The 26,569-nt window shown below is 56.1% G+C and overlaps 1 protein-coding gene across 2 annotated transcripts in view; it reads left to right on the top strand.

The window, feature by feature from the left end:
* Window positions 1-26,569, top strand: part of RPTOR (regulatory associated protein of MTOR complex 1) — a 308,508-nt gene that overhangs the window by 163,769 nt on the left and 118,170 nt on the right. For both annotated transcript variants that reach the window (XM_059148815.1, XM_059148816.1), the window contains one exon: window positions 11,218-11,277. In XM_059148815.1, the coding sequence (XP_059004798.1) occupies window positions 11,218-11,277 (60 nt within the window). The remainder of the gene's footprint in view (window positions 1-11,217; window positions 11,278-26,569) is intronic.

Here is a 26,569-nt window from a genome sequence, read left to right as displayed (position 1 = left end):
CCGTAGATTTATGTGGAGATACACATTTCATCCCTGTGGCCACTACCAGCCAGCTCCCTGCCCAGGCCACAGCCCGAGGGACCGCACTGGACCACGCAGAGCAGCTTGAAATCGTCGGTGCTGCGATGGGCTGGCTTTCCATGCGTGGATGTCAAAATACACGAATTATGCATAAACGTTAGTGACACTGGAGCAGGACACCGGGACGTCCTCAGCCGGTCTGGTGTCTCGTTCTGGCAACGGCGGGAGCAGGTGCTCCTCTGTCTGTGCCGGGCGGACATGCGTTCGGCTTCCTGGCTATCCGGAAGGGAACCGCTGGGGGCTGCGTCTGCTCACTCGCTCTTCCTTGGAGCCTCCATGTACACGGAGGGAAAAGGGATTTTCCTGGGGGCAGCGAAGAAGTTTGAAATGCTGTGGGCTCAGACACTGCCCCTTCCTAGTGGGGCGTCCTTCTGTTTCTGGAAGCCGTCGGGGCAGGTTTGCGGGGTGAGGCCCCAGGGTTGCTGACCTACGCTCTCTAAAACATAGACGGGGAGCGCAACAGGGAAAATCAGCAAGTGTGACACAGTGACCTCCGCCGGCGTAATTCCCAAGCCACCTCCCTGGGTAAGGAGCCAGAGGACAGTGTCGAGGCTGTCAGGAGACACAATTTATGCAGAAGAGGGAATTAGAAGATCAACACGATCTCACGTGTTGCTTCCAGAACGTCCGGAATGAGCTCAGTCTCTCAGCGGCGTTCTTCCTCTGCCCCACGCGCTGGAACGTTTCCCTGGTGGCTCTGAGGGCCGCGAGCACGGAGAGGCGGCTGCCGTCTGGACTTGATGTCCTTGGCTCCGCCCGACGTCTCTCCGGCTCTTGTCTGGTGTAGAGAACTCGCTCTTCGGGGTAAGCGGCACCTTCCACCGCGCCTCTGGCTTGACCCCCCGGCCCCGCCGCCAGCCCCAGCCAGGCGGCTGGCATGTCACCTGCTGCTAGTAAGGGGAGAGGCGCAGGCTCACGGCTCATAAAGCAGCGGAGACGTCTGGTTCTCACCAGTCCACTGGTTTGATCGATGTTTCTCTCACAAGAAACCACGAGAAATGTGCTGGTAATGTTTGGAGACTTTCTGGGTGTTCTGCTTTCCTTGAGTACAGCTCGGGGCACGCACAGAGGCCAGTACATGGGGGGAGCTTCTGTCTGGGGGTATTCCCCTTAAACCCAGAGCCACCACGCTCTCAGTCTAGAGGAGGGCGAGCCTGTGGACGGTGGTGGGCGGCCTGGCGCTCGGGGCGTGGTGTCCTCCATGGCTCTTGGCAAAGGCCAACGGGACAGGCACACTGTCCGTTTCCTTTGATTCTGCTGCCTCTGTGCAGCCGGGGTCCGACCCGCCTCCCGGCAGCTCCCAGCCCCACCGTAGGCCTGCCTTGCGCTGCCCGGGGTCCTCTGTCCCGAGCTGCCCCCGGGGTCGTCTGTCCCGAGCTGCCCCCGGGGTCCTCTGTCCCTAGCTGCCCCCGGGGTCGTCTGTCCCGAGCTGCCCCCATGCTCCTCTGCCCTCATTTGACCCGCGCTCCGTGATGGAACCTGAAGTGAGGCATTGAACGTGTTCTCCAGAGCCCTCGAGGGATCCGCGAGCGTGGTTTCTGAGTTAGGGTCCGTGGGCACATGTGGCGTGTGGGTCTGGAGGACGGCGCTCAGGGCAGCCACTGGCGGGGTGATTTTAGGACCTCCTGAACCTCTGCCTTCTCCCCCGGGAACGGGGCTGATAATGGCGAGCAGGGGAGCGGGCTATGGGAGCCGCGGGGGCAGTGGTGCTGTCGCGTGCCGGCCCCGCAGTCCCGGCGGAGGGGCAGCTGGAGCCGCGTGTGCCCACGGGGGGAGCACACCACAGCTGGTCTGTCGTCACGTTGCCGCCGGGAACCCACCGCTGCTTTCCCTAGTCCCCACACCATGCACCCCCCCACCCAGGGACTCAAGCTGGTGCTACTGGAAAGTAGTCGCGATTTTTTAACAGGTTTACAGTGCAGGGGACTTCCTCAAAAGAGGCTCCCGCCTGTGGGCATTTTAGGAGCAAAGTCTGCTGCGTGCAGTCCCGGGTGGGAGTCCGGCATCCCCCACGAGCCATGGCGCAGCCTGGCCTGTAGCCGACTGGACGGCATGGGGGCGGGGCTGCTGACCCTCCCATGACGGGGACGGGCGTTGTCGTTTAGGGAGGGGGAGGGTGGGTGTGTGTGACTCAGGGGCTAGGGGCTTGTGCTGGTCTTGCCTGCAGAGGGGCTGACGTAGTGCTCTTCTCGCCCTGGTCACCAGGCCCGTGTAGAATTCCTTCCGGCCGCCTCTTCCGTCACGTGTGCAGGAGACTGGGCCTGGCGTGGGGCCAGCGGATGGGCAGCGATTTCAGAGTTCCGCAGCGACATCGGTTTCGGTCCCCATAATAGGGACCGACTGACTTAAAGTGATCCGTGCGAGAGCCGCCTGTGTCGCCCGCGAGCACCGCTTGTCTCAGCGCGTCAGAGGCTTGTGGGTTTAAACAGGGTCAGCTCTCAGGTGAGCGGGAAGGAGTCTGGTGCCGCACGGCACCCCCGCCCTCACTCCCTGAGGCGGGGCGGCTGCTGTCTCCTCCATGCTTGGGGACACGGGCCCGACAGGGCCCTGAGGACAGACCGGGGTCAAGGGCATAGCTTCTTAATACAGAAAGAGCACGTCCGAGGGCATGAAAGAAATAGGAAGAGAATAAACGTGTAGATGATTGTAATTTAAGTGTCTGGTTCTTCTATGGAAACGAATCCCTTCAGGTGAACCTGCGTTGAAACTCCTGCATCTGCCACAGGCCCCCTTTGTGCTCGACCAAGAGGGATGAGGCCCAGCCACTCTGCGCGAGCACAAACGGGTGCATACGTGGAAGGCCTTCCCTCTTGGCCTCACGCGCCCCGCGCTCCCAGTGCCCGCGTGCCAGGGCTCCCGGGCTCGCAGCCACAGCTGGCGGCCCTTCCCCTCTCTGCTCTGCTGGCCGGTTTCCCAGGGCACGGGAAGAAGCCTCCGAAGTCAGCTCTGGGGGGGCTTTTGGGGGGCCCCCAGTGCACGGGTCAGAGCCCTGGGTGCCTGTCCTCCAAGGCGGCCCCTTCCTGACTCAGCCGGGCGTCCTCTGGGCAGGTCAGTGTCTGCTCACTTCCCGTCTCCAGTGAGGGCCCGTGTTCTTTCCTGAGTCTCAGGTCGGATCAGAAGCAGGCGAAGGAGCCTGGGGAACCTGGGGCACCTCCGACGAGCAGGGTCCCAAGTTCACACGGTGGCATCCGCGGGAACAGGCCCCGGGCCATGTGGGGGTGTCCCTCGGAAGCCCGTCGCGCGCCTCGTTGTCTCCTTCCCTTGGGTGTTGATCATGAGAGTCACCTGCGTGGGCGAGGTCGGCTTCTCAGGAGAGCGTGCGGGTTTTCTGCTTTTGCAGGGGCGCGCACGGGCTTCCTGATCAGAACCCGCCGCTCGCAAGCTCTGCGGCAAGCCGAGGTGGGAGAGGCTGGGGCCTCCCTTGGAACCTGGCCTTCTTCCGAAATGGGGACACGCTGCCAAGGTTTTGAACAACTAGATCTTGCCCTGGAATGTTCTCCTGCTGTGGACCCATCAGCATGGGAGTGCGTCTCCGTCTCCTTCTCTGTGGATGGTTTCGGGGTAACGTCCAGCCGTTCTGGAGAGCAGTGGAGAGAATCATGAAATGAATCCCCCGGGCTTATCACCCCAACTTTACCAGGTTGCTTGCTTCATTGTTTTGTATTTATGGCTATTTTTAGTAAATTACAGACATTGTGATGTTTACCCACAAATATTTATGCTTTTCTTTGAAGTCATTTTCCTTTTAACTGCAATTGTCTCGACATTTTAATCTCTTCTAAATTAAGAAGTCAGAAGCCTTGTGAAGTTCACAGCACTCCCGTGATAGCTGCGCCCGATGACGGGCCAGGCGTGCTCACCGGGCGGGTACTTCTGGGGGCGCAGGGCCCCCCCGTTGGTGCCTGGCCCCCGGGCTGTGGCCGGGAGATGGTGGGGGTCAGCTCCCTGCCTCGCAGGGCAGAAAGCTCGGAGGAAGCGGTGTCGTGCCCCTCCGGCCGATGGAGTCACCGGCTGTGCTCTCAGCAGCCATGATTCGGGACAGGGCAGGCCCGAAGTAGCCGCCCCCGGGCCGCACTCGCGCCCTGTCCTCGTTACAGCCTGGCCGGCCTCGGGAGAGCAGGCCGCTCTGGGCCGCTCGAAGGGCAGCTATTTAAAGTCCGTAAATTAGGACCTGATGGTACCAAACGGCAGACTTAATTTGGCTACAGATACCGGTGATGGACACACTGGTTTCGTGTCGGGTTTTGTTCTCTGAAACCTGCTGGAGTGAGTGAAACGCCAGGGAATGTGCTTGTTTGAAGTGTGTTTATTGCTCCTTTGAGCTGCCCCCCCTCCCGCCCAGTTCCTTTTCAAAAGGGCAATACTCGAGGCCCGGTGTCTCTGGCGGGTGCTTCTTGCAGGGGGGGCCTCGGAGCGAACAGTCCGGGACAGGAAAGCTCCCTGGCATGTGGGTCGGGGGCTCTGGGAGGCGCCGTGTGCCGCCCGTGACGACAGTGCCCGGCCCATCTCTCCCACCAAGCACAGCCTCTGGTCGGAACCCAGAGCATATGTCAGACTTGAGCCACAGCCCGTGGTGGGCCTGAACTCTGCAGGTCCTTCCTCTGTCACCCAGCCGTGGCCAGGGGCAGGCCGCGTGCAGGGCCAGCATGGAACAGCGAGGGCAAGACCTCCGGGGGTGCGTCGGGCAGAGGGCGGGGCTCCTGCTCCCGGGGAGGGCGGGCGTGCGCCATCCCCCAGGGAGCGCGGGTGTCCTTCCGGACTCGGAAGCTCTCCCATCTCCGGCTTCCCCGGTTTTCATGGCGCTCAGCCTCCAGCCCCCTCCCCGCCTCCTGGAGGTCAGAGGTCCCCCTCCATCCAGTGTTTGGTCTTTCTGGTGAGTGTCCCCTCGTCTGCATGGCCTCGGCTATGGCCCGAAGGGACCCCTAAGTAACCAGCGGCTGTCCTGTCTCTGGGCAGGGGAGGCGTCCCGTGCTTTATGCCTTCCATGAAATTCTATAAATATTGTCTCTGTGGAACAGAAAGATAAATATTAAGTTGGCAAAATAATACATCAAGATACAAAGAGAACTAGGAAAGGGAAGGAAGAGGTTTAAGAAATAAACTTTAATTCTAAAACTTAAGTGACCTTAAAATCAGCTGTTACAGGAAACGGCAAGCAATAGAAAAGGAGAAGCACGACGATTCAGCATGCAGGTGATTGTCTCTGAAATCCGGGAGGGAGCAGGCGTAACCCAGCAGCCCGTGAGCACACGGTGCACGTGGCCACGGCACACTTCTGAGCCCTGGTCAGAGGTGACCACACGGGGGGCACCGGCCAGGACACACGCGGCATGTGTGCACACACACATGCACACATATGGGGACATACAGAGGCAGCAACATACGTGCGCAGTCTCATACACAGCAACACAGACCAGACACATACACACGTGCACACACAAACTTCACACGCGTGTGTACACAGGCTCACACACGCAGACACACAGTCACATACCCACACCACACTTACACATGTAGGTGTGCAGGTGCACACACGCACGCACACACACAGCCACTACCGTTGAGTTCAGGTAAACTCTCAGTGACCAGGGCCCTGCGGTGCAGAAGAGTGACCTCCGTGAGATCCTTTCGAGGCGGCTTTGATGACTTTCCATCAGGCTGCCTATTAACATAATCCATCATGTTAGTGGGTGAAGGAGAAACGTTATTTGATAAAATTAAAAATGAATTTTAATGAAAACTTGTAACAAAAATAGAAGGCTACTAGCTGTGTGTGAGAGAGCGTCTTCCACACCGGCTGCTCCCGTCACTCTGGGTCTCCATCAGCGCGATTAGGGCCCAGAGAAGGGCGTGGCCTGGCTCAGGTCCGTCGGCACATTGTTCTAGAAATGCCAACCTGCTGAGAAATCACCTGCTGAGAAATCACATGAACAGTGTGCGTCTTCAAAGGAGAAGGCGAAGTTGCATTATTCATGTGTGAGCCGAACCTCAGCTTTGCAAAAAAGAGTTAAAACACGGGGAAACTACACGCAGTGGCCAGTGGCTGACCGAGCGCACGTGCAGACGGCACTGCGGAAGCACTGCCTCCTGAGGGCACGGCAGGTTCCTGGGCGCACGGGCCCTGGGGACTGGGGTGCTCTGTTTCCTCGTCCGGGACTGGCTGCGCTTGACTCTCTTAGTGCTTACGCTGACATCACGTTTTATGCTTTCCACATAGGGCATTTTTCACAGCAGTCGCTTAAAACGCATTTTATTTTCTGTATGTTAGAAATAGCCAGCAAGTGGGTGCCGGGAAGGAAAGGAATCCGCTTTATAACAACAGTAACCGACAGCGACAGGGGCACGGCCTGGCTCAGCGCGTACCGTGTGCCTAGATAGAAAGTCCCGTAAAACTTTACTGATTGAAACGAAAAGAAATTGAATAAAAGCGGGACTTGCCCACATGATTACATGTTGAGACCCGGTAAATGAAGGTTATAAATTCTCCCTAAATTAAATCATAAATTCTACACAATACTGATAAGTTGATTGTAAAGGTCAGCTGGAAAAACCGCTGTCTGAGAGCAGCCTTGGGAACCGGGTTTGCGAAAGAAAGCTCGTCCTGCCGTCCCCAGCACGTTCCGAAGACACAGTTGAAATGAGAGTGTGGACCATCACGTCCGTGGAGCAGAACAGAGATCTCGTTCCAAAAGCAGAGTCTGTGTGTGTCGGAAGAACGTGTGATTCAGAAAAAGAATGAATTGCTCAGTATCTACTATTTGGGGCACGTGGCTCACCATTTGAAGTTTTCAAATCCCTCCCTCTTAATGTAATAAATTCTGAATGTAACAAAGCCTCAGATGTGAAAAGGGGAACTCACAAAAGTACTGGGAAAATGATCAGGGGGGACAATTAAAAAGTCATAAAGGCAGGGATAGATTTTATAAAACACAGACTCTAAGTGTCGTGCGGCAAGGAAAACAGTAGATAAAATCTAAAACACAGCTGATGTGTGGGCGACATAGGGTTGAACTGTGCAGGTCCACATAGAGGCCGGCTTTTTTAGTAAACACGGGACAGTAAGTTCTGTAAATGTGCTTTCTCTGATGATTCTCTTTTCTTTTAAAGATTTTATTTATTTATTTGACAGACACAAGAGCACAAGTAGGCAGAGAGGCAGGGAGAGAGAGAGAGAAGAGGAAGCAGGTTCCCCGCCGAGCACAGAGCCCGATGTGGGGCTCAATCCCAGGACCCCAAGATTACGACCTGAGCCGAAGGCAGAGGCCTAACCCACTGAGCCACCCAGGCTCCCCTTTGATGATTTTCTTAGTAATGCAGTCCTTTCTCTAGTTTATTGTAAGAATGCAGGATATGATTCTTGTACAAAATATGTTTTAATTGTTATCGGTGAGGTTTCCGTAGGCTACTAGTTGTTAAGTTTTGGGGGAGTCAGAAGTTACATGCAGATTTTGTCTGTGTGGGAGGTCAGTGCCCCTCACCCCTGTGTTGGTTTGGGGTCAATGTAAAATTATAAGTTCAGAAAAATTTTGCGACATGTAATCAAAGGTTGGTTCTTGGTTCTGTTAATGTATAAAACACTTAAAAATTGGTACGATGATGAGTACCCCAGTATAAAAATGCAAAGGGCGTGAATAGTCAACAAGCAAAAGAAAAACACAAAGAACCCGGAAGTTATTGACTGGCATTTAACCTCTAGATTAATCAGAGAAATTCAAACGACATGTCATCTCCCCACCTGCCAGTCAGGCAGACAGCGGTTTCCTTTTTTATGATGATGAACCCAGTGTTGGCAAGAAGTGAAAAAATGGGCATTTGGGACTTCTTTTCTGGAACGCCGTCAGACAAGGAGGAGTAATTCAGGTCTAGTGTACCCGTCCGTCGGGCAGGTCCACTTCTAAGAATGCGTCCTGAGGACAAGAAACTTGGTGTCCATACGAACAGGGCTCATTCAAACATTGACAGAGGGGACGTTCTGCATACCAGTGTTCATACCGCCCAAGACATGCGAGGACAAGTTACAAAACAGCATTGTACGGGGCAGTATATTCCCGTGACAGAGCACTGGTTAGCGGTAAAACAGAATCAGCTCACGATACACACACGGCCACGGGCGAACCTGGAAAACATACTGCTGCCCGGAGGCCGCCTTGTAGGACGTCCACACTGGACAGCTCCGCTTCTGTGAGATTCTAGAGCAGAGGAGCAAGTCGGGGGAGGCCTCGGAACCGATTCTGTCCCCGGGGGCAGTGGGAGGAACCGTTCTGGGACGTCGGCAGTGCTCTCTGTCGGAGTCCAGGTTACGTGGCTGTGTGCATTGTCACAAGTCAACGAATGTGTAGCGAAGATGTGTGCACTTGATTGTGTGTGGTTTAACTCAAGGACACACGTGGAATCTGGAGGGCAGTGTGTGGTATGTCCAGGTGCACCAAAAGGAGAGTGGACTCGTGGAGGGAGACACAGACGTGATGAAGCCAACATAGTCAGAAGCTGGTGGTGGAACCAGGCGGAGGGACGCAGGCCTATCCTGTAAAATTCGTCCAGCTTTGTTGAATGTTGGAAAGAATTGGTGGGGGGGGGGGTATTTAGAAAAACAGCTGTCACAAGGCTTCTCTTGTGCAAAGAAACAAAAACCCACGCGTCGATGCTGGTTGTCTCCAGGAGCGGGGCACGTGTGGAAGCGGGAGCCCCGTGTGCAGCGGGTGGCGGTGTTGAGGGCAGTGGGGACAGACTTGGGCTCCCCCAGCAACACCCAGTGGGGTGTACGGGGACAGAGGTTCCCTTTATCCTTGAACAAAGTCGGTTGGAATGATTCAGTGTTTTTTAACAGCTGTCTTGGGATTTGGGGTAATTGTCACTTGTAATGTTCTGTACCTCTTAATTTTTTATGGCAAATACATCTTTTTTTGTTGTTTTTAGTTAGGAAAATAGTTCATGCCTTTCCGTTCTCAGACTCAACACAGTTACATGATACTTCATGAGGTTCCAGAGCTGGGTTTGTTTTTATTTTTTAAATACTAAATGATTATGATTTGTTTTTCATAAAATCTTGAAGCTCCTTGCTTTCAAGAGTGACAAGAAAACAAGAATGTGGGTGAAATATTAGAAACCCATAAAAACTACCACATCAATCTCCTACCGTATCCAGTTGCTCACGTGTATTTGGTAAGCAGCAGAACTGTGTGCTGGTCACTGTCCCTGGCACCAGAGCTGTAGAGATTAACAAGAAGAGAGAGGTCCTTTTACACCCTGAACATAGCTTCCGTGGTAAAGACAGATGCCAACAGCTGTGTAACAAAACACTGGGGAGCAAGAAATGCAGAGTGAGGGGTTGGAAAATGGAGATGTTTTCCTTTGGCTGGCCAGGGGAGGTCGAAATCTAGATAAAATAAAGGAGTAAACCTTAGTTTTCTGGGGCAAAGATACTGCAGGCCATGGGAACAGCAAGTGCAAAGGCCCTGAGGCGGTCTCTGTCAGGGTGTACAGGCAGTTTGGTGGTAGGACTGGTGACCTTTGGCTTTGCTGTTAGTGTAGGGGTGTGGCTCTGATTCCCGGAGCATGGTGGTAACTAAGGCATGATTCCCCACCCCACCCAGGAGGTCAGTGGAGGGCAAGGTGTGGATCAAGGCCCCTTAAAGCAGCGGGCTGGCTCTCCCTGTCGGTGCACACCTGGGGGTGGGTGTGGACTGTCTCTGTTCAGCTTTCCAGTTACTGTCTCCACGCGGCCCCCGGGAGTCTCGCCCCACGTGTGTGCCCGGCAGCAGCCTGCCAGGACTCGGGAGACATTGAGCCAGTGAGGGGGCCACTTTCCGGCAGAGCATTGCCCCGTGTTCCGCGTGGACTGGGCGTGCCTGCGGGATGCACTGGGTGATGGTACACTTCCCTGCAGTTCTCCTGTTTCTCCCTGAATCCGTTTTCTTCTTGGTGCTTTTACGTGGTGGTTTTCTGTGTTTTGCCCAGAGCTAATTATTATTGATAAGAGAACTAGCCTGATACAAATTATTCTGTCATCACTGGAATCCCGAAATGGATAAGAACGTTTTAGATAAAAAGACAAATGACAAAGTGGCACAGTTTGCATAGAACCCAGGGTTAGATTGGAAAATGCCTTTCCTGAAGATCCTCTTTATCCACCGAGAGATCCTGATTTACCTGAACCCGCCACAGGAGCTGCCTGTGTCCTGGTGCCACAAGGACAGCAGTGTGGGGGGGGACAATGGTGCAGGGGGGGACAGCAGTGGAGCCCCACCTCCCCCCAACCTGGAGGCTACCCTCGGGAGTCACTTGTTCTCATAGCCACCATCCTCCTGGTCTCTCTGTCACACTTCCTTCCCGGCAGCCTCACATGCGTCACAGCTTGTCTCCCTGAACGTGGCCTGGTGCTTGTACCCGTCCCTCCCACGTGGGCCCACTGGCCTTCTCCGACTTTCCTCTCCGACTTTCTTCTCGTGTCCTGCCAGGGAGGCACGGAAGTGCTTCCTGCAGGTGTGCACCTGCCGCATGCCTCCTGGCGGTCGGAGGGGGTTGTTGGAGTGTAATCTGTGAAGCAGGTGAATTAAATGTTTCACGTTTCTCCCACGACAAGCTCAAAATTGCCTTTTTCTTCAGTGTTGCGGCTGCTTCTTTCGTTGCCGTGTGCCCGCAGCCCAGGGAGGAGGCAGGGGGTGGCTCCCGGCCTCCGGTAGTGCCCTCATGGTCCGGCCCGGTGGCCTGCGGAGTCCGGTCCCTGTGTGACGCAGTCAGGGTTGGATAAGCAAGTGACATGATGGAATTCGCTGGTGTCTGGTTCCTCCCACGTGTCCACGTGTCCCTTTGTGTGCCCGGAAGTCATTCGTGCTCACTCATCATGCCGGCGCTCCCCGGCTGGCTTTCTTGGGGGAGAGAAGCCACTGTGTCCGTTATATGCGCAGACGCTGCCTTTCCTTTCTCACCTGTACCCCTCCCCGGGGACCCTGTGTCCGGGTTTCTCTCCCTCCACTGACTGGCTGACGGTCGGTATTGCTTCATGAATCTGAAAGCCATGGGGAGTGAGAAGCCCCCGCCCCCGCCCCCGCCCATATGCCCTCGCGTCCAGGGCACTGTTGTATTTCCTGCTAAATGCCCCCTCAGCGCGACTCACTCTCTCTCCTTTCTCTGCAGGTTTTGCATGCAGAAATGCGTGAGCCTGGTGCCCGGGGTCACACTGGATTTAATAGAAAAGTAAGTCAGATTTTCAAGCCATATGGCTTTTGGGGTCTGAGGGGGGTTCTTTGAGCGCTGTTGGTTCCAGGGGCCCTTGTGGTCAGCATGGGGGTGTCTCCCAGCGTGTGGGTGTGTACCCCTGTCTCCGGTGACCGCCATGCTGTGACTGCCGTGCTGGTGACCAGCGTGGGACACGGCTCCATGTGCGGCCATATGAAAAGAACAGAAGAAAAGCTGGGTTTGTTTGAACGTTGACAAACACTCCTCACACTCAGTCAAAGCAGAAACCTACGGCTGCACACAGAGGTCACCTTTGCTCCCCGACTGCTGTAGCTGGCTCATTTCTCCCAGCACCCCCGCTTATATTCTGCAAGCCCCCCGACCCCGGTCTGTGTTCCGCCTCAGGGCGCACGCTGCAGTCCCGTCCGGCAGTGCCCTTCGTGGACTGTGGTCGTGAGACCTCTCCGCATGCTTCCAGGTGATCAGGCGGCCCGGCTGCCTCCTGTTGTGGACCTCCCTGGGTCTGAGCTACTCTGGCTCCAGACTTAACCTGCGTCGCGGGTGTGCGTGTGCGTGAGACTCACCTGGACTCATCCTGGTTCGTCTGGGTTGTTCATAAGCCCTCCGCCCTGGACACTGCTTCCTCCGCAGTCAACATACAGGATGGTAGTTCTCTAAGTCTTGATACACAAGATTGTGGGTGAGAACAGCTAAGGCCTGAGTTTAATTAAATCAGGTAGGGAAAGCAAACAGGCTTCTGGGTTTCCCTCCTGGAAAACTACCTGCCTGTGTGTCAGAGAACTAGAGAAGAAGGTTACATCTAACCGTCCACGGGCACGAGGGTACGGGTCCTTCTGGGGACCGTGCGCTCTGTAGCAGCTCCGCTGGGCTCGCACAGAACAGCTGCCCGGCGTGCCATTAGTGGGAAGAGCAGATGAGACCAGTACACACAGGATTTTTACACTACACCACATGGCAACGTGTGCAGGAGTAGGGGTAGAACAGGCACGAAACGGTGCGTCCGTCTTCACTCTGAGTGGGAGGAGCTGTGTTAACTGACTTGGATTTGTTCCGTCTTTTAAATCTTTCTACAAGAATATACACACATGGGATGCCTGTAAAATAAAGAATCCAGAGACTCTTACCAGGGCGCCCACAGACACTTCACCGAGTGTCCGTCCTCGGTGCAAGTTGTGAGTCGGTGTCCAAGGAGATCGTGGGACTGGTCTGCTTGACTTCAGGGAGCTTCCGTTCACCAGCAGGGCGGGTCATGGTGGCTGGACCTCGGTGCCTCCCCCACCAGGCAGGGCATGAACCCGGCCACCACCTCCGGGTCTGCCTGCTGCCCTGTCGCGTCCCAGTGCCCCCGCGCGGCGCGGACGCTCCCACCCCAACCGCTCGTGCGCCCTCAGCCACACGGAAGCAGCAGCACCGCGTGCTCCGAGTCCTCCAGGGTAAAAAGAGCAATTAGAGATCCGTAAATGAGAAGTATGTGTTTTCTCAGTGGTGTAGTTAAGCCTCCTGATCATGCTGGAGACAAGCCTGCCGTTCAGTCGGGCTGCGCTTCCCAGCGGGTCTTCACACCCGCGGCAGGGCCCGTGGGACGACCGGCCTCCGGGGACGGCAGGACAGCCAGCCCGCTCCCGGCACCCTCTCAAATATAAAATGTGCGCCACGGTGTGAACCCGGCACACGACCCACAACAGAACAAATTGTGAAATTGGACTTCATCAAAATTTAAAATGTTTACTCTCCGAAAGACACGGCTCAGACGGTGAGGGGACAAGCCGCACACATGAGGAGGACGTGTGCGAACCGCACGGCCGGCGGAGGACCTGTGCCCAGAGTGTATAAAGATACCACAGAGCAGAAAGAAGAAAAAAAATTCAAAATTGGAAAAAGACCCGAGGAGATACTTTCCCAAAGAGAATCTAGGAATGGCCAGTCGGCCCGGGAAAGATGCTCCAGAGCACTCGCCGTGGGGCAAACGCCAAGTAAACCACAGCAAGAAACCGCAACACCCGTGAGGCGGGTCGACGAAACAGGCGGCGAGGGTGCGGGGCGACCGGCGCTCCCGTGGCCCTGCTGCCGGGGTGAGCGGGACGGCCACGTGGCAGGAGGCCAGCAACACGGGGCCACCGTCCCATTCCCGCGCATTCGTCCCACGGGAAGGAAACTGGGTACTGAAGAACCCGTGCGAGACCGTTTGTGTGGCTTTGTTCCTCGTCACCTGAAGCGGGAGCTCCCAGGGTGGCTGGATTAGCAGAACGCGCCTCGTCCGACGGGACCCAGCGGGAAATGGGGGACCTTTGATGCACGAGCACACGGGTGGCCCCAGAAGCACCGTGTAGAGTGACGCCGGCAGCGCCAGGGCGACACCTGGTCCGATTGCATTCACGTGACCTTCTGGAGAGGACAGCGCGCTCGGGTCCGAGACCGCAGTGGCAGCGACGGCGTGGGGAAGGTTCGCTCTCCTGGCTGCGGGCGCGGCCACGCGGAGCCGCACGTGCTGCAGTCGGGCACCGCACTCCCAGAGAGGCCGGTTTACTGTACGACGACGCAGAAAACAAAGTTAACACGTGGCGTGGGGAAGTGAGGCGCCGTGTAAGGGGGTCCGGGGCAGAATGGCTCCGGGGAGGCGCTGCAGGAGCGGCCCGGCCGGGGGAGCTGGGGCAGAAGGACGCTGAGGCCAGGACCCAGAGCGGCTGCGGCCGGTCTGTGCGAGGCGCCTCTTGGTCCGGGGGAAGCGGCGTCACCGTCCTCACGAGGACTGGTTGAGGAGGGTTGCAGAACAGAAGGAAGCGCCCTCGTATGTGAAGACGTCAGTGTTCTTTGTCAAGCATGATTTTCCTGACTCCGGTCTACGTCCCCGCGCCCGGCGGCCAGCCCGCACCCCCACACCCATCCCCTTCCCGCCTCGCGTGGGGCGGCAGCGCGGGGGTTAGAAGGCTAAAGCTCGTCCGGATTTTGGAGGGAGCCTGGGGAGGAAAATGGCCTCACGCACTGATCCCGTTCACGGATGCTGGATGCTGGATGCCGCCGCGCGACTCTGGGAGACGGTGTCCACGGCCCACCTCTCCAGCAGAGAAGAAGCGATCCTGATTTGGGGGGTGGTCTGCATTTTAGGTGCTCAGTGCCCAGATTAATTGGGATGGGCTATGGCATGCCTGAATGAACCCCACTTCTCTCTCAGGACATTGGGGACGGAGCTTCCTTTGGGGGCTGTGGCAGGGACGGAAGAGGGTGTGAGCCGGTTGTGTAGAAACCTCAGGTCTCTCCTGCAGGAACCATCTGTGAGGCCTTCACTTGGGCCTGAGTCGTTCTCTGGATGCAAGTCGCAGAGTCGAGCAGAGACAGCGCCCACCAGCCCACGGGGTCCCAGACGGCGCCTGGCCGCTCTCCCTTGTCGCCCGACAAGGATGGGGCGATGCTGACGGTGAGGGTTGGGTTCTTGGGCTTGGGCCAGGACAGGTTCCAAACTCCAGAGTTACAGAGCACCAGGACAAAGTCAGGTGTGACGCTCCCGGAGACCCAGCTGTGTTAACCGTCAGATCCGTTTCTGAGGAAATGCAGGTCTGTTTTCTGAAAGATTTTCTTTCTTTTTTCCTTTCTTTCCCTTCCTTCCTTCCTTCCTTCCTTCCTTCCTTCCTTCCTTCTTTCTTTCTTGAGAGAGAGCATGGGCAGGACCGGGGCAGAGAGAGAAACAAACTCCTCGGTGAGCAGAGAATCCAACGTAGGGCTCGGCCCCAGGACCCCGGGATCACGGCCTGAGCCCAAGGCAGAGGCTTCACCGACAGAGCCCGCCGGCGTCCAAGGTCCCTCTGTTTACAGGAAAACGTTAACTCACTTATTTTAATGTTTGGAGTTCCCTCGCGGTGCCTGCAGCCAGTAAGAAGCACTGCCAAGAAGCAGACTCAGGTGTGCAGTCGGCAGGCGAGGCAGGAGCGGGGCGAGTCCGTGTTTGACGAAGCCGCCCCGGCCGCCGTGGCATCTACATTCAGAGAACATTCCTGGAACGAGCGTCTCATTGGATTCTTCTCACCCTGGGCAGCTGCATCAGTGGCTGTCTGGCTCCCACTCTCGGGGGCCGTCCCCATCCCCCCTCACCCTGCGACTCGGGGCCCTGCCCGTGCCGCTGACTCCCGGCAGTGCTGACCCGGTTGTCCGCAAAGACATGTCATACCCGCGGTTGTCCTGTCCTGTGGCTCAGAACCGAGCAGATGGTGTGAAGAGTGCGGTACAGTGGATGGTTCACGCCCCGGTGGCCGGCGACTGAGGCCTGACTGCCCTCCCCTTCTGCGTGGGCTACACGCTCGCACGTCGTCCGCTGTCAGACACGTCTAGTGTCCGTTAGCCATTCACACACCCTCCCTCTGCACAGCGCCCGCACGTTGTGGGTGCTTGGCCTGGAACTCGCCTGCGAAGTGCGAGTGTCTCATCAAGGCCCCAATGGTGTTTTCGTGGCCAGGGTGCGTCCGCGGCAGGTTTGTCTGCCCCCCCAACCCTTTGAGCCTTTAGGATAGGAAGTGACATGATCTGCAGTCCCACAGCTAAAATCCCACAGTCCAGACTCGGGCCGGGTTCTATGTTGTGTTTTAATTCAGGTACAAGGTGAAATGCTTTCATCAGGGTATGGAAGAATGCAGGGGACGGAACCCAGGGTGTGGAGGGGCACAGGTGACCAGCATTGCTGAGTGTGGCCCAACCCGGGGCTGCCTCTCCCACCGACCCCGGTGGGCCTGGCCATGCAGACCTAGGCCACGTGTGCAAGGGGCACTGTGGGCCTCTGGCCAGGGTGGTCGTTCCAGAAGCCCCAGCCCAGCTTCCCACATGCAGTCCCCATTAGCCCTGCTGTGGCAGCGGCCAGCTGTGCCTTGTGCAAAGGGCCAGGGCCTCTGTGCCTGAGGACGAGGGTCTGCACACCATGTGCCAGGGCAGAGTTGTCACCTGTGTGCTGTGGGGGAGGGGCGTCAGCTCCCCGACAGAAACCCAGAGAGGAGTCTCTGAAAAGCAAGGCCCGCGCCCATGTCCCTTCATCCAGGGCTCCAAGCGCACACATAGCACACACCCGGGGCCATAGCTGATTGGTCAAAAGCCTTCACATTTCGGGGATTTGGGATCATGTTTTTCCAAACGTTCTTCAGGTGGAGTCGTGAGAGGTTAGTTGGGCGCTCCGGCGGGGGCGGGCTCAGTGTTGACTCACCGTCCAGACTCTGGGCGGGGGTGGGAGGTCGATGCCCGTCCCTGGCCTCAGGTCCTGCTCTGGGAGCCACGTCCCACCCCAGACTGTCTTGGGAGCTGGGGGGTGGGGGGGGGGCTTCCAAGTAGCGTCCTGCGGCTCTCGTCCACGCCGGCATTCCCCTTCGCCGCCACGTGACCGGGCAAGGTGGGGGCATAGACATCATCCCTCCTGGCCTGTGCCTGGGGGGACCGTAAACACTTCGTAAACACTTCAGGATTTTTTAATTCACAAGCAGCTTATGTTTGGAGAAGCCGCAGAATATTTCAAAGTATATACATTGTTAATAGTTTGGGAGATTTTCGTAAACCAGTTGCACAGTGTTGCAGAAGCTGGTGCGGTGGTTGCCGGGTAAGACCTGGCGGAGCTGGGTGGTGGCTGGGCGGCGCTCCCGTGTGTCCCCGCTTCTGGTGACCGGCCCTCTTCTCTGAGAGCCACGGGGTCCGGGGTCTGGGGGGTCACGTCTGCAGTAAAGCCGGCAGAGCGCGTCCCTGTCCCCGTCTCTCCCGTGTGAGGGGCTGTGGCCGCTGCCCACCACGCTGTGAGGCTATTCACGTGGACACTTGGTGCAGCTCACTGGGGGTCTGGTCATGGGTCCAGGTTACTTGGCGAAATAACATTTTTCATTTCACTCACGGGACTGGATGGGAACCGGCTCTCTGGCGCGGCTCCTTGGCCCTGTGTCCTGTGCTCTCCAGCAGTTCGTGCTGGGCTGTGGAGTGCTGGGGGCGGGGGGAGGCCCCCTACCAAGGACGCACAGGAGGCAGTATGTGTGCCCTTCACAGAGTATGAGCAACGTGGCCGTGGATGTGGCACACATCGTGGTCTCCTGGGCAGACACCACCACGTGGTCAGCCAAGCTGGAGCTCAACGTTATCGATGTTGCTCGCTTCTCAACGATTCCGAGCTCTTCCTTTTGCCTCTGGCTTTTTTCTCTCGTTTCTCTTCGACACACGGTAGCACTGTCACCTCTGTGACCGTGACTCTGGTCACCATAGCTGTCTGATGGGAGGGACAATTCATAATGCGGAGATGAGATGGAGAACACGGGCCTGGCTTACTGGATTTTGTTCCCTTAATTTATCGATCTGAAAAAATAGAGTGACATCCATTTCTGCCCCCGCTTCCAGGGCCTTTGCTCTGTGTTGAAGGGTGGCCCTGGTGCAGGTCTGGCATGTGGCCATGCTCAGTGTATGTGGACCGAGCCAGCAGGCGTGGGTCCCGCTGCCCCCGGAAGCTGTCCTTCCTCTGTGTGAGCAATGAGTGAGCTGAGGGCTCCGGGGCTGATGACCCGCCCTGCCCTGTGGCTGGACAGCGGTGACTCCGCGTCCCAGGAGCCGGGGACAGCCTCGGGGCCCGGAGAGGCAGGTGTGGGGGCTGGAGGGGCACCGTGCCTCGCCCGGAGACCGGCCTTTCCCGCCTCCGTCACGACAGGGCCAGCACCTGCCCTGGCTCAGAAACCCCGCCTGAATGCGTCGTGGCCTCTTTGCCATCACCGGAGACGCTGGTGGAAAGGTTTCATACTTGAAATTGCGGTGCGGTAATTCGGTAATAAATGTGGTTTCTTTCCAGCGGCCGCCGGCATGTGACCGCTCAGCACAGACTTCCCCAGGGTGGCGCCTTAGCCCCTTGCCAGCCTCTGGCACCTTTGTCAGACGGGCAAAACATGTGCTGTTTGCAGCCTCGACACAAGACCGGAGAGGAGGTACGGGCGGTGTGTGGGTTTTGTAATTCCTTAGCAATCTTTAAAGCTGGGGATGGAATTTGTTTTCTAATTAAGCTGCTGTGTCGGGAAGTAAATTAGAGCGAACCTTCTTTGAGCACCCCCCGTTTCTAATTATCTCCACGAACCCAGCAGCCTGATGAATAAACATGTTGCCGCTGTGGCGCGTGTTTATATTCCGAGTCCTCGGAGAGAGTGGCAGTAAGATCCATGTTTGGAAATTAAGGGACATTTTTCAGCCCTGAAACAAAGTAATGAAACGCTTAAACAGCACTAGAAATATTAGGGTGCTCAGAAAGCGCTGGGGCATCAGGGAGCCGGGAGCCTCTTGCACAAGGCTGTTCGTTAGCATTCTGATCACTGCAGGCGCGGGGCGTACCGAAAATTATTCATAATTAACATCTATTGTGTCAACAGCATATTTTAAGGAGCTAACAGCCCGGTGTCTGGGATAAAGTGAGCGGCTGTGCCCTGCTCCCTCCACCGCGTGCGCCATGGCCCCTGCTGAGCCCGGGGCGGCAGGCTGAAGCCAAAGCTTGCATCTGGGGTTGGTTTTACCTTGAATCCATGAGTATTTGGCTAACTTAGCAGCAGTCTGCATGTGTCAGAGCCCCGGTCTCAGCCGTGCCCCGGGGGACGGGGAGGAGAGTGTAGGAGGACATGAGCTGCTGCGAACACAAGGTAACCCACGGTCCTTCTGGTTGACAGTCGGGAAGAAGGACGGCCGGGAACGTATCTTGAGCAGCCGCCGGGTCCCAGGAGCTGCATTAAGGGCTCCCTGCACATTAACTCACGCAGTCCTTGCTGGGACCGTCTGAAGGAGGCGCTGTCAGTGTCCACACTCAAACGATGGGGGAACTGAGGCGTGGGACGGGTAGATCATTTGCCCCATGTCTCGCCACAAGGGCGAGTGGGAGCAGCGCTTTGCCAGGCAGGCTCCCTGAAGCCCATGCGCTGACCCACGCCACCACCCCAGCCCACAGCGTGTGCTGCAGGGGTGCAGACCTGCGTCCTCTGAGGGTCTGCAGGGACCCGCGGCTGCCCACACCCGCCATCTGGGCCCAGTAGCTGTGATTAGCGTTTACTCCGCTGGGGGGTCGGCATCGTACACGTGTCACGTTTGAAAGGAAAGCTAACAAGATACCAGCCTTCATTCGAAAAGTACCTTTCTCTCCAGCATAGATAGATTGTGTCAGCTGGTTGAAGGTGAAAAATCAGTAAGTCATGAGCGCCTGCCCGTCACGGAGAGGATGAGTGATGAGTCACGGGAAGCTAATTTAGAGATGGAGCGGGAAAGCCCCGGGGGCGCTGCACGGTGGAGACAGTGTGAGCGAGGGGCGGACCAGCCTGCCGCAGACCTGGTGCCCACGGGAGCTGTGTGCGTCAGCAGCACTCCGGAGGGAGGGCCAGGGGTGCTGGGTCCCCGAGAGTGGCACACACTCTGTCACCACCTGCCTTTGGGTCGTGATCTGCCGGACAGGGGCCAGGCTCTGAGCCAAGACTAGGCAGCAAGCGGGGGCGCCCGCGGACCACACACAGGGCTTTCATTACCTTCACGGTGGCGCCAGTGTCCCAGCCTTTGTCATCTGGACAGAACAGCGTCAGGCCAATTTCCCGTCTTCACTACCTGGCGCCCCGGTGCCCTCAGTGTCCTAACAAAAATGTGCTTCTGCCAGTCTCTGGTGGACGCCTGTGAGCCGGACCAGGGATGCAGCCGGCCCTGCCAGCGGCTCGCGCTCACCGAGGGCAGGCGTGGTGCTGGGGAGGGCAGGCGTGGTGCCGGGGAGGCCAGGTGACGACGCGCAGTTCGAGGACGAGTCTGCAGGGGCTTCGCACAGCGCCCCGCCAGTGCTTCAGGCCATTTCTGTGCGGGTCCTTGCGGGCACCCCCTCTCCTGTGTTCGCCTGCTCCTCCCCTCAGCCTTGGTCCAGAGCCGGCCCCGGAGGCCCCGCTCAGGGACAGCTCTGCTCTTGCACCGTCAGACCAAGTGGAGGCGCCTTAGTGCTAAGCAGCTCTCCCGGAGATGCGCCCCTGACACAGGGCTGGTACCAGGTGGCCATTCATGTCCACACGGCCAGCCCACGTGGGTTGGGGAGGCGAAATCCCCCCAATGGCTTGTGGTGCCCAGCCCTGCGAGAGGCCCTGGTGGGGATTAGCCACTCTGGTCTGCACAGTTGTCCGGGGAGTCAGGCCCTGGGCACTAAGGGGACATGGACTTGCCCAGAGTCACTCGGAGTACAGACCCCACGTCAGTCCCGACTCCGCTGGCCCCACGCAGTCTGGGGGCTGCAGGACAATGCCGGAGGACACGTGTACCCTCTCCCACCCAAGTCGCCCAGCCTTGGAGCGGTGTCCCAGGTGCCCCAGGCTTGGAAGGAGGGTGTGCGTAGCTCCAGGGTCGAGAACACACAGCAGCACGGGAGCCCTGGGTGGGCTTGCAGCTGCCGCTCAGACTCTGACTCAGATCACTGCATCGGACAGGAAACTGAGGCAGCTGTGTCAGGACCTGCATTGGAGGTGGAGCCAGACTGGTCCACCTTCTACTCCTGGGCCGCAGTGTGGCCACAAGGAAATGCCTTCTGCTCCGTGCCATCCGCCACACGGTGTTTGAGAGCCGGCTGCCCGCAGCCCCACAGGCGCTGTGCGATGATGACAGGAAAGAGACAGGCGGTAGAAACGCACCAGAGGTGTCTGCAGAGCTCACCGTCCAGCAGGGGACTCAGGCTCACATCCAGAGAACCGTTCATGAGGACGGCCTGAGCTCACTCACCTGCAGGCCCTTTGTCGTAGCAGAGGGACAGGACACTGACCGAGAGGTTGGCCTCCTCTCCTGCAGGGCCAGGACAGTAGAGGACAGTAGCAGGCAGTCAGTAGACACCTATAGGTGAACGGTGTTCAAAGAGGTGGGGCCCTTGGCAAGCTGGAGATGGGCAGGCACCGTGGAGCAGGAGCTGTGCGAGCTTTGGGGGGAAGGGAGTGTCGGGTCAGGGCGAGGAATGGGAGTGACGCTCCGCTCCTGCGTCTGTTCCTAGCAGCTGCCAGCAAAGGGAGCAGGTGGTCCAGAGCCTGACGTAGTGCGGTCTGTTTACGAGCAGGAGTGTGGGGGCAGCGGGGGGTCCCAGGGAGGGCTGTTCCTGCTTCTCTCTGCGGAAGGTGGTCAGTCCGGGGCCTACTAGAAGACTCATGAGCCCAGGAGGTTCCTCCTCCTGCAGGAAGGATGGGCCATGTAGTCGGCAACACCAGCCACCCACCTGGCCTTTGCAGGGTCTCCACGACAGCACTGTTCTACTCTAAGGAAGATCCATTTCAGAATTACCCATGGACGTACAGCAATGTGGCGCGGAAGTTTTCGGAAATGCAGATAAACGATAATGACACTTACTTGAAGGATTGAGAGAGCATAAGGGTTTGCTCACCCAGTACCAGGACATAGCAGGGTTTTGACAGGCTGAGCAGCTAAAGGCAAACAGTCAGAATTCTGTGTGTAAACCACAGCATGGTCCTCAGAAATTGTATGTACAAGCATGGGGTTGGGGAGATTCAATAGAACATTAGCCCCTGTGGAAAAAGTCGGGGTTGTGGGAAACAGCTTGAATCAACTCTTCCAAACAGCTGTTCCCAAACCAGACCAATTCTGGAGGAGGAGGGGACATGCAGGATACAGTTTGGTGCCTTGGGTAAGGAGCACCTTAAGGGACTGGGAGGTTTAGCCTGGAGGGAGGAAGACACTGGATGACATGGTACCTATTTTCACATCATTGAAGAGTCATGAAATTGCCGATCACTCACACATTTCTGCAGGACCCTGAGTGCTGGCACCAGGGCCATTGGCGGAAGCTTTAGAGATGCGGTCTTAGCGCAGTGAGGCAGGCCTCGGGGTTCCCTGGAACCAGGCGCCGGGAAGCAGGGCACACGCCAGGCCAGGGCTGTGTTGCTGTTCCTCCTGCCTAAGCAGCACAGATCATTGAAACACCAGGAGAAATGAAAAATCACTGACTTTCCGGGTGGGAAAAAATTCACGGATTTATTAGGGGAACTAAAGGGAAAGGGGGGAGGAATTCTACATGTACTGAAAACTAGGACTTCGGTTTAGTTTGACTTAAAATGAAGACACACAACAACAGACGGGCTTCCCCCCGCCCCACCTGTTTATGGAGTCAATGCAGAAAGCGTGACATTTCAGAAAGAGACTGAAATGTACACAGTGGTCTTGTAGCATCATTTATGTGTTCAGTTCACACTTTTGGGGGTGGTGGTTTCTGTATTTTTTCAGCAGCTTATACGTAAATGTATAAATTACGTACCCACCTAAGTGTTCCGTGGTTCCTGGTAGGTCTCCCAGCCTGTGCCACCACCGCCGCGGTCCCATGGTAACTGGCGTCTGTCCGCCATTAGTCCCATTCCCATCCCAAACCCAGAAAACCGCTAGTCATCCTCTCTCTGTGAATTTGACCTTTCCGGACACTTCATAGAAATGGGGCCACACTGTATGGTCGTCTGCGTCCAGCTTCGTGTTTCACTTTTACTTAGCGTAGTGTTTTCAGAGTTCCTTCACATCGTGGCTCACGTCAGTGTTGCTCTGTCATACTGTCGCGCGGTACCCCACATCACCAGTCTGTCCATCCGCGTCGCCTGTCATTCACGGACTTGGGGAGCAGTGTGGCTGTGAACACCCACGTCCCAGGCTTTGCGTGCACGCACGTCTTCGTGTCTCCTGGGTAGACACGGGGAGTAGCGGTGCTAAGGCAGATGGTACGTTTATGTTTAATTCCTAGGAAGTTGCCAGAATCTTCCAGAGCGGCGCCATTTACGTTCTGTTTCTCCGTGTCCTTGCCACGTCCGTCCTCATCAGCCCGTGATTGTCACCGTTGTGGGCGTGGCAGGGTCTCTCTGTGGTCGTGACGGGGATGTCACTGAGGGCTCACCTGGGCAGGCGTCTTCTCACGTGCCCACTTGCCGCTGTGCGTCTCCCTCAGTATCGCGGCCGTTAGTCTCCTGCCTGTGTGTGGGGGGCGGGGGTGTCGTCTCAGTGAGCTGGGGGCATCCCTGTGTGCTACAGAGGTCAGTTTTTCTCAGATATGGGACCTGCAGATGTTCTCTCTGAGGCCAGCTTTAAGTCGCGGACATGGAAATGCGCTACAGGTAACCTAGAGTGCTCCTGAAATCGTCGTGTTTTTTATATTAGTCTTAGGAGTTTGGTTTCCTGGGGGCAGTTCCAGCATTTTGGGCTTCATTTGTTTTAAAATGTGTGTGTGGGGGGGGTTGTAATAATTAAGTAGGAGCATCTCTATTTCCTGGGCCCTTGCCGTGTTCCGGGTTCTGGGCTAACTTGCTAGGTGTGAATTGCACTTTTCTGTGTCCCGTGGAGTTCGGCGGGACCTCTGAGGTAACTGAGTCTCGGGGAGGTTAGGTAATGTGCCCAAAGTCACACAGCCATACGTGACAGCGCCTGGGGGATGACACCCAGGTCCATCCAGTCCCATCCCCTGATCTCTGTGCTGCGTGTAGCACGGAAGAGTCACTTGATGTCTGGCAGGTTCACGCGCGGACGTTTCAGAGGCAGGAAAGGTAAATTCTGAGTGGGGACATACGAAGAACAGACTTATGGGGGGGCTGAGTTTTATATTCCAAGGACAGATTAGATGAACTGAGGGGCTGTGGGGTGGAATGAGCGACCAGTTAGCTCAGCCAGGGCACTGGGGACCCAGGAGGCAGAGGAACTGGAGTGCACGTCTACTCAGTGCACCTGCGCAGGAAAACCCTGGAGGAGAGCTTGCCTAGAAGATCAAGAGCAAATATACTCCAGTTGTATTTGGAAACTGCTGCTTTTGTGATATTTTGATAAATTCACAGTAAGAGATAGAATTTAGACAAGGCTACCAGTAGTCCTGCTCAGCACAAGCTTGCAGTGACCTTGGCATTTTGGTCCCTACATAGACCGGACAGATTCTGCTCAGCTAAGGAACCACCAGGGGAGGCTGGTGGCAGTGTGTGTTAAACAGCAGAAGCATTACATCCGTTTTACCACCAGGACGCGAGGTCTGCCCCTCCAGCCCACGACTCTGTTCCCACCTTCTTGAGGCCCGATTTTTACAAAGAAGCTCACTGAGGGTGCCTTAGCATGTTCCAGAAGAGACATCTGGAGAGACAACCAAATAGTAGCTGAGTGCCTCACGGGGGTAGTGCTCCCCAGATTCATCTGATCAGAGAGATGTGCTCCCTTGGTTGGTCTGGATCAGGGGATGTGCTCCCTGGGATTCATCTGGATTCTGTGCCCTTGTTTTATTTTTAAAGACTTTTTATTTATTTGAGAGAGTGCTCAGGGGGAGCGTCGGGACAGGGGAAGAGCAGAGGGAGAAACAGACTTCCCACTGAGCGGGGAGCCCCACATGGGGCTTGATCCCAGAATTCTGGGATCATGTCCTGAGCTGAAGGCAGACGTTTCACTGACTAAGCCAGCCAGAGCCCCTGCCCCTTCCCCTAATTTTAGAAGCTCACTTCCCCAAGCGTGACAGGCTTTTTAGCAGCTTCCCAGAGAATTCTGCCTGGCCACTGGTCTGGCATGTCTCCCATAACTCTAGCTCTCAGGAAAGGGCCTGTCGGACGATCAATCTTGACACTAGGATGTCCAGAGAAAATCAGCTTTTTCAGAAATGCTTCAAAAATGAACTTAGACTCAGATTTATTTCTTAAAGAGTTTTGGAACCTGCACTGCTTAATAAAAAACCATCTGTTTTCATTGCGTCACACACATGTTGAATAAGCAGATGGACGCTGCTCCTTTGCTCTGTTCGATCCATGTCTCCCTTTGATCCTCGTCTGCAGCCTCCAGAGGGACGCACGTTGTCGGCTGTTTATCATTCTGTAATAAATTCAGTCAAAGGTGGATTATCTCCAGTGTCGTATTAACTCCTGCTCAGCACTGAGCTGTGAAAATCATCACTCCTTTTCCTTCAGAATTTTAAAATACATTTTCCTTCAGTGCCATTTGCTTCCCAAGATTAGGTTTCTGATCTGTCGAGATGTTAAGTGCAGGGTGAAAGGGACTGAGGCGCAGCCTAGCACGCGTAAACTGTTCGATTTAGAGACTCGGTACGTAGTTCTAAAAATCACTAGAGAACAAGCTGGCTGTGTGGGTTTAAAAAAAAAAAAAGAAGACCACCAGCCAGCTATTTACGGGTAGAATTGTGTGATTTTCTTATCTCTGACCTCCCTGGGGAGCAGTGTTCACCATCAGCATTTTGATAACCCTGAGCTGATAGCCTCCTGGGGAAATTAACAAGAGTTTCACTCAAGTGAACTGCAGGTCATGTTTTGTTAGTGGCTATGAAATCAGTGTGGTGGGCCACAGCCACCATTAAAAAAGAAAGAAAAGATAGAAGATATCATTGCTTCCCCAGGAACACAAGTGTTGTTTGCTTCATTGTATATGAATAGCGAATGCGTATGTTTACCTGTGGTTGTAGGCGTGTGTATTGGATCGCTGCACAAAATGCATTTCTTGCTGGGAGTGGTCCCAGAGTCTGAAAGCCTCTGCTCTTTACTGGGACCTGGACACGCTGATCCTTAATTCTCCCACTTTGGGTCATCCTCAGTGCTCCTGAGATCTTGATCCCTCTGTGTTCGCAGTCTCAAATCCCTGTTCTGCCATTCCCCGACACCCTGCTAGACGTTGCTCGAGACGTTGCTGCTCTGTGCATCTCGACTTCTCCTTTCATTCAGAAATGGAGTTTGACAGCTTCTTGCCATTTTACTTTAAATTAAAAGCCCATCCCCTGCCGACTACACGCTTCGCCCTTCGGCACTGTGGAAAGGTAAATTAGCCATAACCGACCCCCTTCCTGGTGGAACGGACGGAGTCTGAGAAACGTCAGTCTTTGCCTCAGATAACGTCCACGTCGCAGCATAGTGGTGTGGCTGCCTCGGTACGGAGTGTGCCTTCATCCTCATCTGAACTTACGCAGGTGCGCTAATATGTGTGTGTCTGAGTCCGGTATGTATTTAAGGTGCATCTCTTTTTAGCAGGACGTGGCTTTCTCCTGGTTTTAGATTTAGACTGAAAGTCACTGACTTTAATCGAAGTATCTGGTCTTTTTATAGTTAGTGTAATAATTGGCATACTTGGGCTGAAATATGTTCACTTTTTTATTTTCCCCCATTTCTTTCTTTCCATCTTGCTTTCTCCTCCTCTGCTCCCCTCTTTTGGGTTGATTTAGCAGTTTTACTCCTTTCTCCCCCTCTGTTGGCTTGTCAACTCTGTATTCTTTCCCTGCACACGAATGGCTACTCCCAGGCAGTAGCCAACTTCCGTTTCTGTCTGGGCCCAGACAGTACAATGGCCATCCTGT

Source organism: Mustela lutreola, chromosome 15 (genome assembly GCF_030435805.1).
Source record: "Mustela lutreola isolate mMusLut2 chromosome 15, mMusLut2.pri, whole genome shotgun sequence".
Classification (NCBI taxonomy): Eukaryota; Metazoa; Chordata; class Mammalia; order Carnivora; family Mustelidae; genus Mustela; species Mustela lutreola.
The sequence above is the reverse complement of the archived record's forward strand: the minus strand, read 5'-3'. Positions and strand labels throughout refer to the sequence as shown.